Here is a 12,732-nt window from a genome sequence, read left to right as displayed (position 1 = left end):
AATAATAATAAAAGATCACACCAAACTACTCATTTCTACTGTCGAAATCAGTTACTGAAAACTTGTTTATCTTATTAGGTGTATTTAAGGATTTTTTATTTTAGTTTTTGTGCACTGCAACATATATAGGATAATTTGATGTGCACATACAGGTGTGTGTGTGTTTATCCAATCAGATTTTAGAATGATTTGTTTTATAATTGGATTTGAACAGACTAGGATGTCATTATAAATTGAGAAACACCCTAAAAATGATAAGAACCCAATATCAGTCATCCCTTGGGATCCTGCACATCTACATCAAATAGTAGTACTGATGAAATTTACATGCACTCAGATGCATGCCTCTCAAACACTTGTAAGAATATATAAGAAAACCCAAGTGTGGACCCTTCATTCACTCAGCGGTTGTTTCTGCAGTATTTGCTGACTAGTAGAATGATGGAAACTTCAAGCCGTGTAGTATAAGCATTATTAATGCAACAGGCAGCAGAGAGGAAGCAGGGGAGTGACGGGGGAACAGAGCAGCGCTGCTAGACATGTCCAAGCGGCTCGCTGTGAGCTGTTAGATGAGGCGCATGTTTGCATCCTCACAGCCAAACCTCTGCTGGTAGACTCCGTCTCCTCTCTGCCTCAAAGTTTTCTCTCCTGTCCTCATGTTCTCTTCTCTTTTGCTCTCTCTGTGTTTGTCACCACTCAGATTCAGAAGAGGAGATGGCAGGTGAAGATATTTTCTGCCTGCTGCCCAGTGAGGAAGACTCCTCTGATGAAGAACTGAGATATATCACAGATTCAGAAGAAAAGAAGAGCACATCTTCCTCTCCCTGTCCCACCATGACCCCTTCTGCAGAACTTCACTTCACTTTCCCAAGCTGCTCAAAATCAGAACACGAGCACACAGAACTGGGCCTGTTTACAGAAGCTTCTCAGGTGATCAGAGACCCGTGGAGTGCATGGACTGAAGTCACTATACATTCTTAAGAAAAATATACTTCAGAAAATATACTATACTTCAAAATGCATTTCTGAAAAGACAGAAATGACAGAATGTTCTAATCTTTTTTGTTACACCTTCAACATTTATAGCTAGATACCTTCTTATGAACTTCTTAAAACTTATCCTAAAAACTTTCTTAATAATTTTCTTAAAAAGATTTTTGTACATTCGGCCCCAGAAATCCTATATATAATATACTATATACTGTGTATATGTAGTACATTGTCTGCATGCAGTAAAAGTGTACAAGCAATGTATTTATTCAGTGTATATACAGTACATATATATATGGGTGATTCTCACGAAACCTGTCAAGAAAATGCCCTGGTCCTATTTTACTCCAAAATCATAAGAATTTAGATACAAATAGGAATTTAGATCTTACATTTTGAGAATGAAGCTGTAAGATGCACCATATCCCAAGTATTTTGATGTCATACAAACATCTTAATGGTTCTAATTAAAGGCTTCATTTTCTTTATGAAAATATAATTTTTGTTTTTATTGATTTGGGGTTAAAGATGAGTATGACATGAGTATTTTTGACCGGCTTCATGAGAATCACCCACATACTCGATGGATCACAAATAAGATGTTTTGAAGAATTTCTGAGCTGTTTGTTTCCATAAAAGGAAAGTATATAGTTACCAGAGACTGTCAACATTCAAAAATAACCAAAACAAAAAGTACCATCAAAGTAGTCCAAACAATTTGTGCGCCATATTCCGATCCTTTTGAAGTCGTGCTATTTTTGTGTTAGGGATAATCCAAAATAAGTAGATCTTCACTCATAGTCTTAGAGACTACCAATAGCTATAGCTCTTATTTGCACATTAACATTTTCAAAATTGAAAAAAAAAAAGTGATTCTAAAAATATTTCTCCTTAAAACTTCTTTAAGAAATATATATCCAAAATTCTTGTCTTTTAAGTTTGGATTAAAAATGGATATGGACATGTTCTTCACAGGTTTTGTGAGATTCACACAGTCGAGTGTAAATTCAAAGTTTAAAGCAATAATTTAGTTAAGCCTGGTTCATACTTGATGATTTAGGCCACGATTTTGCCATCTCAGAAAAATGTTGTGGATCATTAAAAATCTTGATATGGGGAAAATTAACAGTCTTGGAACGCATAATGCGGTCTGTTCACTGATGGTGGATTAATTGCCTTTGCGATTAATCTTTGCCTCTGATGAAGTTCTGCCAGTGACAGCTGCTACGAACGCCAGATAAGAAACATGTATGATGAGTATCATACAGTCTGATAAAATGTTGCATAGTGTGCAATGGCTTTAATCCAAGATCTCATTGGGATCATATCATACAGTCTGACAATCAACAATCATAAAGGACCATAAAAATCGTTCAGTGTGCATTCGGCTTTACTTCCAAAAAGTAATCTGATTACAGTTCATATTACCCCAACACAGTTTAGACATTGTCATTTTGAGTCATTATAGTTGCTTTGGTGGCCATTTTAGCACGTTTGTTGCCAGCAGGAAATGCAACCATTGTTATGTTGAGAGAAATTAATGAATTCCCGACCTCTCCGTAGACGAATAGAACTGAGTGAGAGAACTAGAAAAAAGCTAATTCTGGGGTTCAAATTGAATAGCCTTGTGGGAAACTCTTGGACACTAAAGACCTGATCAATTAGATATTACTCGTATCTAATTTAACTGCAGATATCACGCTGTGTGCTAATAGCAAGAAAAAAGCACAGACTGCCCTCAGCACACAGCTCATGAGGGGCAGGTGGAAACCGAGCTTTCGGTCAGTCACAAATGGACTATCAGAGTTTAATGGTGTTACAGAAAGAAGAAAATTAACTATCTTAAATACCTGAAATTAAATGTTTTATCAGAGATGAGCCTTATCTCAACTCTTTTGTCTGGCTTTCAGAAAATTGTGTCATTTATTACTACTTGCAGATTTTTTCATTTTTTTTCTCATTCCTTGCCTCATTGTCCATTTCCAAACCAGCCGGGAGATAATCAAACCATAATTGTTTCTCATTTGCTCTCAGGGTTAAAAATATGTAATTTCTTAAAAAAAAAAAAAGCATATGCCACGTACAAATATGACGTTTTACATTTGGCCTCAATAATTTAACATGCATAAGAGAAACGGCACCAGTGCTCATCAGTACTTGTAATCAATACTGTCCGAGGTAATTTAAAGAAAATGTAAAATATTTAAAAATGCATATGTAAAGTTCTAAGAAATGAAATATTGATAATCTGCAGGGGTCCTTTCTGTGGCGTAATTTCCTGTTTTATGGTTTTCAACAACAGAATGGCTTTCTGCATATTTATTAATATTTTTTTTTTTTTAAACATTTAACTCTTTCCCCGCCAGCGTTTTTAAAAAAAGTTGCCAGCCACCGCCAGGGTTTTTGACGATTTTCCCTAAACTTTAATGGCCCGCAGAATATTTTCTTCCATGAATATATGAAGATGCTATATATAAAAATAAAGATCTGAGCCTCTGCTTTTAGGCAAAACAAACGATTTTATTTTATCTTCATTTGTTCTTTTTTTATTGCCACTTGAACAGAGGTAGGTCTTGTCAAAAACAACATTTCGGACAAAAAGCTGAGAAAAAGGCATTTTTATCAAACAAGTGCTTTAGTATTAGTATGGTGTTCCACTTCACGTTTGAGACGATCACAGTCTGTTTCTTTGATCAAAGAGTTGCGTACTCTTTCAAAACATGCGTGCGGGTCTTCCTTACCGTATACCACCTAAAACACGGATACCCGGAAAATTCCGTGTTTGGCGGGGAAAGAGTTAATAATATTTTTTTCCAGTCAGGCTTCCTAAGCAACCAATTGGCCCGGTTGCTAGGGTGGGTGAAGTCACGTTGGGTTAACCTCCTCGTGTTCGCTATAATGTTGTTGCCACTCTCGGTGGGGCGCGTGGATGCCACACAGAATAGCATGAAGCCTCCACACACACTAGGTCTCCGCGGTAACATGCTCAACAAGCCACATGATAAGATGTGCGGATTGACTGTCTCGGACACAAAGGCAGCTGAGATTCGTCCTATGCCACCCGGATTGCATCACTACGCCACCACGAGGACTAGAGTGCATTGGAAATTGGGCATTCCAAATTGGGGAGAAAAAAAACTAAAAAACATGAATAATATTTTAAAACAAAATTGTTCCACTTTTCGGTGTACTCTACCAATGAATGGGTTACTTTTATCTGACTGCATATTAAACTGGGATATGACAATATCGTATCCCAGTTTATAAAATATTTTTTAAAATAAAAAATGACACACTTCTTTTCAAGAATTTGAGCCTTTTAGTTAGAGTTTTATTCCTTATTATAATCTTAGAATGGTTCATCCACCTTGACATTTTATTTTACCTGAGCTCCACAAAAAATATTAATAATATATATTTTTTTTAATATGGAAATTGAAAACATGTTCATCACAAAAGAGGCATATTCGGGTCATTGTCTGTATAAATTCCTTTTTTTTCCCCAGTATTTGTTTTATGAATTCATGCAAAGACTCGAGTGATGGTCTTTCTTACTGTTTTTCTTCCCCCCCTGCAGGTCCTCTGTTCTGTAGCCCAGCGACAGCACATCCATCTGGGTCATGACCAGGGTCTGGAGGGGTTCCTCACTCTAGGACTGAAGCCTGAACCCCTGAAGTCCAGCTTAACTCTAGCTCAGACACCTAGAGAAGGACAAAACCACACAGAGTTTTCTCTAGGTCTGTACATGAACAAAATGAGGATCCTGTTCTTGCAAAACAAAGCCATACTGTCTAATGTATCTCTGATTGCTGAGGATTAGGGTGAAAGATTAGATTGGGTGGCCTATAGGTTTGCCACAAGTTATACTCTATTGTAAGTGCCTGGTAAAATTGTTGCTCCTCACAAAACAGCTTCAAGGAATAGTTCACCCAAAAATGGTAATTCTCTTAACATTACCTTTATGCCGTTTCATAGTCGTATGATTTTCTTTCCTCTGCGGAACACAAACAATATATTTTGATGGAGATATGATATGAAAATATCCATACGATGCAAGTCAGTGGGGTCCAAACATTCTAGCCTCAAAAAGGACATCGAGGCAGCATAAAGGCACCATACTACTCAAGTAGTTTAATCCATGTCTTCTGAAGCAATACGATTCATACCTACCGTCAGTTATAACATCCATTGTATGCAATAACACATCCATTATGCTTGAGTTTTTCAGGCAAGACATGTTGAATGCCGTCCTTAAGCTCTTCCAACACAAATATATAATCACGCATTAATGAAAACTACAGACAGCTCTTTTAACAGAGCATTTGTGCAGCGCATGCTATTTAAATAACAAATTATTCCATGCTTTGATGGATTTGCCATTGAAGAGAGCTACTAGCTCACGGATGAGTGCAAATAATGTCCCTTATACATTCATTTATTTTCTGGCATGATCCTATAGCTCTTCAGTTTTAATGTGCTACCTTGGAGAGGCCATTAACCTGAGAGTAAACACCAATATTTCTCTTTAAACAGTGCTGTTTAAAGCCTTTATTTGAATATGTGGATTCTAAATACAGGAAAGATGCTTGTTAAATAATATACCATAAAACATCAAGGGTCTGTTTGGTACATCGGGTGTCAAGGTTAATGAAAACTGATGCCTTGATGACGCCTCTGTTTTATTAGCTGCCACGTCTCTCAATCAATTTCCTGGAAAGTTCTTCCTTTTTCCACTTTTTTTTCATCTGCACATCACAGTTGATTTGTTTTTTATAGGCCTGTCTCTGTATCTGTAATCTCTGACGTGCACTGACAGCAGCTATTCAACCAGAAAAAGGCTTAATTACAGCGGGCGGTGAAGATGCAGATGGAAGCCACACGTTTAACCTTCAAACAGTCACTGTCTGCATGTGAGACTGCTTGCATGCCTTGATTTCAGGCTATTGGGTGTGTGTTGGGCCAGTGTGGTGTTCTGGCAGAAGCTCAGGCCTGGAAACCAATAGGTTGCTTGTTTGAACCCCAAGAGCCAGCTGGTTGCTCTGGGGGGTGGGGTTACCTGTAATAAGTGTAAGTCTTTCTAGAAAAGCATCTGCTTGAATGACTTTTTACTATTGGGAGTATCTTTACCTGATTCATGCTTATTACCTTTGTTTGTCCATTGCCAAACCACATAGTGCCCGGATTAGTGCATGGCTGTGTAAGCAGAGAGTGTGGGTGCTAGATTGGCCTGCCTGCAGTCCTAATCTTTCTCCAATTGAGAATTTGTGGTGCATTATGAAGCGCACATTCCGGCAATGAAGTACAACTGCATAGCTGAAACCTGCATAATGGATGAATGGGGTGAATTCTGCTATTATGTGTTTTCAGTGCACAAACGCTTAATTGTAATTAGAAGAAAAGGTGAGGCTATACAACAGTAAACGCTTGACTGTGCCAACTTTTGAAATGAGTGTATTTAAGGTAAAATTAAGAATAATGCATTATTTTAGCACTATCAATATAGGAACAACACTAGTTAACATAAACTAACACTTAACAATAATTATTAAGCATTTATTAATCTTAATGTTAATTCCAACATATACTAATACATTTTTATATTAGTATATGCAAATGTATTAGTTAACATTAGTTACTGCACTATGAACTAACATGAACTAACAATGAACAATTGTATTTTTATTAACTAACATTAATGAAGATGAATAAATTGTGTAACAAATCTATTGTTAATTGTTATTACATGATACCTAATGTATTAACTAATGTTAACAAATGGAACCTTATTGTAAAGTGTTACTTTTTTCCCTCTAATATGTCAATAGAAATCTGTAAACGCAAGGCCAATAGAGCAGATTTGAGTCTATGGCAGATACATGTACCAATAGTTTCCAATGGTGGAAAAATATGTTTGTTGGACACGAGGCACTGAACATAGAATTTAGAATCCCGCCGGACGCCGTGCTTATGAGGGCTATTCGTGTTGGGCTTTCAGCCTGCTGTATGTATTTTTGTCCCTCCTTGAAAGTCCAGCTTCTCTATATGGTGATTGGTTGAGTGCACAATTTGTAATTGTGACGTTCATGATTGACAGCTTAAGAAATGGAAAGTCACTGCATGTTGAGCGCAGGGTGTTTGGTGGCTCAGAGATACATGCATAGTTACTTACAATCTGAAGTCACACATTATTTCAGCTTTCATAATGTTGCCAAAACAGTTTTGAGTTTAGTTCATTATTTTCGTTAAGAAATGTTACTGTTTAAAGGATTAGTTCAACCAAAAATGTTAATTCTCTCATCATTTACTCACCCTCATGCATGCCAGATGTGTATGACTTTCTTTCATCAGCTGAACGCAGATGAAGATTTTTTAGAAGAATTTCTTCAGCTCTTTTGGTCCACACAATGCAAGTGAATGTGTGCCAAGATATTGAAGCTCCAAAAATCACAAAGTAATCCACATGAATCCAGTGATTAAATCCATATATTCAGAAGCAATATAATAGGTGTGGGTGAGAATGAGTATAACACAATATAATTGTGTAAGTCCTTTGTTACTATAAATTATCTTCCCTGCTTTTCACTTTCACATTCTTCTTCTTGTGTTTTTGGTGATTTTCTGGCAAAATTACTTAAATATTGATCTGTTTCTCACCAACACCTATAATATCACTTCTGAAGACATGGATTAAAACACTGGAGTCATATGGATTCCTTTTATACTGTATTTGTGTCAAACTTTTAGCACCCATTCACTTGCATGCTATGGACCTAGAGAAATGAAATGAAACTGGACCTAAATGTGCTCATATATATTTGATATATAACTCCAGATATATTTAGAATTTAACATCTGTTGCAGCTTGAATGTGGCCCTCTTTTCTTATGAAGTTAAGTAGCTGTGATCTAAAGTCTGTTATTATTAGCCTACTGGGAAGTTGTTAGAGGTTTTACTCTTTCTGTCTGAATGTTTGGAAATGTAAAGTAGAATAACTCATGGTCCTTCTTGTAAACAGTTGTTAGCTCTGATAGTGCTTTTCCATTGTGTGGAGTGCTCACTGTACATCTCTCTTTGCTTTTGTTTTATTGTCTTTGTAGCTGTAGGTGAGCAATTCTGGAGACCGAGCAGCAGTCTTTACCATCATGCAGATGAAGAGCTGGTCACCGCGGTGGTGCACAGTCAACCAATTAGTAGTAGCACCCCTCCTGCGGTCACAGCATGCTATGGTACAGTGTCATCACAGAGGCTGTGCTTATCAAGTAATCAATATAATTTGTATGCTTTGTACAACAGTAGACATTCTTTAATTACAAATTTTAAAAAAATGCTGAGAGAGTTTAGGGCTCTGTAAAAAAAAAAAAAAATTATTATTCAATTAATCATAATTTTCATTTGAACAAAGATCGATCTGTTACTCTATGCCAGTTCGCAAGACAAACACTAGTTGATCTTGTTAAGAGGCCAGAAGGAAAGGAGTATAGAGTGCTGGATAACTTTAGTAGCTTTAAAAAGTTGTAATGTATTATAATCATACAGTATAGACCAGAAAATTAAGTTCATTTCATTCCTTTTTTTCAATTTCTGAATGCCCACTTCATACTGCTTTTAAAAACTTAAAGCACTGTTTCCTTCATTTGTATATTGATCAAATGTTTTTATTTGCTCTCATGCTTGTAATTAGTTTCTTTGTTCTTAAATTTATTTTGGACTGTTTCCTTGAATAATTAGGCTACATAAGAACCTGAAATAATGTTTACGTAAAGGTGCATGGAGTAACTTTTTGTTTGTGTCATCTTGGACCAACACTGACACCTAGTGGTGTGGATGCAGCATCATTCTAAATCAATCAACCACGATTAATTTAATCCAAGAGGTGTCCAATAACAAGACGGTAACTGAGATTAAGTGAGTAGTATTCAGCTGGTCATGTGATTCTAAAATGGCAGTCCCCATGAGTTCTGATCACCATTCGCATTCACTTGTGTTGTATGGATCAACAGAGCAGAAATATTCTTCTAAAATCTTTGTTTGTGTTCTGCTGAAGAAAGAACACATCTGGGATGGCATGAGGGTGAGAAAATGATGAGAGAATTTTCATTTTTTGGTTCGATTCCCGGCTTTATTTCAATAAAATAAAATCGTACACTGTCCTCCTACCTTTCCTACTGTGTACATTTCAAAGAAACTATTCCTTAATCCATATTTATAAGGATGAGTCTGTGTCTAAATTGTCCCTGCTAACCTTCCGATATCATATCTTTGGAATGACTAAACAATTATTTACATTTAAAAGAGTCTCCACCAACCACTGGTCACTGTGTTACGTCCAAGAAAACATCAACAACACGTAGCACAGTCATGCTAACTTTGGGCAGTGGTGTGATTTACTGGCTTGGGCCCGTAATTAAAGCCAAATTGATTCCCGAGTGTTCTGCACCAGTAGAGGTTTCATAAAGAGATTACTGTGTGTTGCTGCGTGCAGGAGTGCGGCCAACAGCACGCTTCTCAATCTCTCAGCTCAGCTCGGATCAGCTCAGCTAGCTCGCTTGCTTTATCGGTCTCACTCTCTTTCTCTACCTCTCAACATCTCTTATTCACGTCTCTCCGGTCATCACTTGCAGGTCTGCAGATGAAGGAAAAATAATCTGTTTAACAGCATGACAGTCCTGATTTCAATTGGTGCAATTTAAATCGTCAGATATCCCTCCATCCTCTCTTTCCTCCTCTTCTTTCTCTCCCATTCCTTCTCTCTATATCTCATGGAGTTGTTTCATGTTAGACATGCTAGATTGAACAGTGTGTCTCGGGGGGATACGGAAAGCCGTTGGCTCCTGAGCCCAAACCTTGAGAAGTGATATAAGCTAATATGTGAGCGCTGCTGCTATTTCACCTCTGCTAAACACTTGTGGTGTTTCGGTTGTGAGCCACTCCCAAATCTATGGCCTAACCAGATACTACATGCACTGAAATAGTGCTGCTACTTTACAAAAGGTAGTTAGCTACACCACAAGCTCCTAACAAAAGCAACTAACAACAGTTAAGTTACTAAACACTTGCTAAACGTGTAACATTCCTGTTAGAGTTCAGTACATTATAACCGCTAGCATCCGTTGCATATCAATCAGATCAATGTGCAAAAAAACACAAAGTTGCGAGGTAATAATATAGGAAAGAACAAAACAAACAAAAGATTGTGAAGAGAAAGAAGTGTGTGAGTGTATTATTGTTATGTGGTGGTGTGTTCAGGATCAGGGGCTTTTAGAGCTCAGTTTGATTGAAGTTGACTAGGCCAGCGTGTGACAGCAAATAATTCTGACCCTGCTAACTTAAGCTGCCCCATCCCAGTGCTGTATTTCGGTGTTTGCTTTACTGTCAATTGTTTCAACATCTCTCTCTTTCTCTCCCCCTCCAGCTCTGTTTTTTCTCAGTAGTCACAGTTATTAGTGCTAAGCAAACATCACTATTGCTATCACAAAGTTTTACAAAGTGCCATAGTGTTAAAATTTGGTTTTACCATTTGCCCTTGCAACAATCCTGAGCAACATAGAAACCACATATCAACATATTAACAACCACTTAGAACAGCATAACAACCACATAGCAACGTGCTAACAACCACTCAGAAAACCTTAGCAACCTTATTGCAATGCTTGCAACCACGCAGAACAATATAGCAACCACATAACAACATACTAAAAACACCTTGGTAACCACAGAGCAACATGCTGGCAAAAAGTCAAAACGTTCTAGCAATCATATGGTAACTTGCTAACAACCACTCAGAACACCTTAGCAACTGCATAGCAACATGCAAAAATATCGTCTTTCTCTTAGACACATCAGCTTGTATTCTTGCCCATCTCTCATCCTTTTATCATTCTTTTCTAGGCACTTTAAGCAGAAGTTCCCCGAGCCCCTCTCGCATTCTGAGTGCCGGTAGTCATCGTCCTAGGTCGTTTTGCCGGCCACTATCTTATGCTGCCCAGGAGATCAGTGAGATCCAGACGGTGGAGCAGCCTGAACCTGTGAACATTGATGAGCATGAGGAGGATTGTCTGGCTCTGGCGTGCCTGGAGGAAGAGTTCAGAAATATGAGTATTACACCGTTTGACCAGGGTGAGGACTGACACAAGAGCCAGAAGGACTAATCTGCACTGCAATGGCATCAGTTATTTTGATTAAAAATATATAGTCCACATAGTTTAAGATAGTTTAAGATTAAATTAAAGGAATATTGGGGTTTAGCTCAGTTGACAGCATTTGTGGCATAATGTTGATTACCACAGAAAATTATTTCGACTCGACCCTCCTTTTCTTTAAAAAAAAAGCAAAAATCGAGTTACAGTCAGGCACTTAAAATGGAAATTTAAAGGCATAAATGTAAAGCTTTTAATTTTTTGTAAAAGCACTTACATAAATTACATTTTTAGAGCTGTAAAGTGGTTTAAATTGCCGGTTTAGGGTTTACAGTGTTTTGTTTTTATGGCAATAATGTTGTAAAATTGGAAATGACTTTACACAGAAAAAGTTAGTGATTTTATCACACTAAAATAGATTTTAACATGCCTATTGTTTACTACTTGTGGCTATACTTTTGAAACAGTATTTGTTTGCAAATTGGCCTCAAACACTTCCATTGTAAGTGCTTCACTGGAAGCCAAATTTTTGCTTTTTTAAAAGAAATCAAAAGTTGAATTACATTTTTGTGATAATCAACATTATGTACACAAATGCTGTCGATTGAGTTTAACTCTGAGGTTAACTTTTATTGAACCCGGAATATTTATTTAATAACTTTGGAGATCTAGATGCTAAGAAGGACTTTAAAACAACTGCAATCCATTTATATACATTAACAGCCTTTACTGGTGCAGGAATATCTTTCAATAATATCTCAGAGCATATCATTTTTTTCAAGATTTATTTTTTAAACAATACATTTTTCTTTCATTTTTGTCTATGCATTATACTCAAATGTGTCACTAATTTTCAAGGTTTATTAATGCCTCATGCAAAAAAAAAATATGTATACTTATATAAAACCATGAATTTATAAAACAATTGCTCGCTGTTGTTGAGTAATAACCAAATATTTGTTCTCGAATCCATAAAATTGCATCATACTGTATAATACTTGAAAGAAAAACATTGACAGAGACTGTTTAGCCCCAAGATTGAGCACTTACTGTATATTTAAAATAAATGGGATAAATTGTAAATGGTCTGCACTTATATAGTGCTTTTTTTAACTTTAGAGGTTATAAAAGCACTTTACACTGTGTCCCAATCTCCCATTCACACTCACACTCATACACCAATGGTGGCAGAGCTGCAAAGCAAGGCGCTAGCCAGCCATTGGGAGCAACTTGGGGTTCAGTGTCTTGCCCAAGGACTCTTCGGCATGTGGAGTCATGTAGGCCAGGAATCGAACCGCCAACGCTGCGATTAGCAGCCGACCCGCTCTACCACCTGAGCCACAGTCGCCCTGTAACTCCCAATATGACATGTGTAGAAAAAGTAGTCCCGCCTTATGGGTAAAAGATCACCTTTTAGATACAAACATGTCAATTAACTTGAGAATGTGCATGCACATTAGCTGAACCAGCCTAAAATATATACATCTTTTAGAGTGATTTGAGCTAAAGACGCACAATTTATGATAGCGGTGTTGTCAGATTTTAAAGGGACAGTTCACCCAAAAATAAAAATTCTCTCATTATTTACTCACCCTCATGAGATCCC

General features: G+C 37.2%; 1 protein-coding gene across 2 annotated transcripts in view; it reads left to right on the top strand.

Moving 5' to 3' along the window:
- Positions 1–11,334, top strand: part of LOC127622687 (uncharacterized) — a 59,812-nt gene extending 48,478 nt beyond the window's left edge. For both annotated transcript variants that reach the window (XM_052096715.1, XM_052096716.1), the window contains 4 exons: positions 701–930; positions 4,568–4,727; positions 8,088–8,216; positions 10,879–11,334. In XM_052096715.1, the coding sequence (XP_051952675.1) occupies positions 701–930; positions 4,568–4,727; positions 8,088–8,216; positions 10,879–11,117 (758 nt within the window). In that variant the 3' untranslated portion in view covers positions 11,118–11,334. The remainder of the gene's footprint in view (positions 1–700; positions 931–4,567; positions 4,728–8,087; positions 8,217–10,878) is intronic.
- The last annotated feature ends 1,398 nt before the right edge of the window (positions 11,335–12,732 follow it).

Source organism: Xyrauchen texanus, chromosome 29 (assembly GCF_025860055.1).
Source record: "Xyrauchen texanus isolate HMW12.3.18 chromosome 29, RBS_HiC_50CHRs, whole genome shotgun sequence".
Lineage (NCBI taxonomy): Eukaryota > Metazoa > Chordata > Actinopteri > Cypriniformes > Catostomidae > Xyrauchen > Xyrauchen texanus.
The sequence above is the reverse complement of the archived record's forward strand: the minus strand, read 5'-3'. Positions and strand labels throughout refer to the sequence as shown.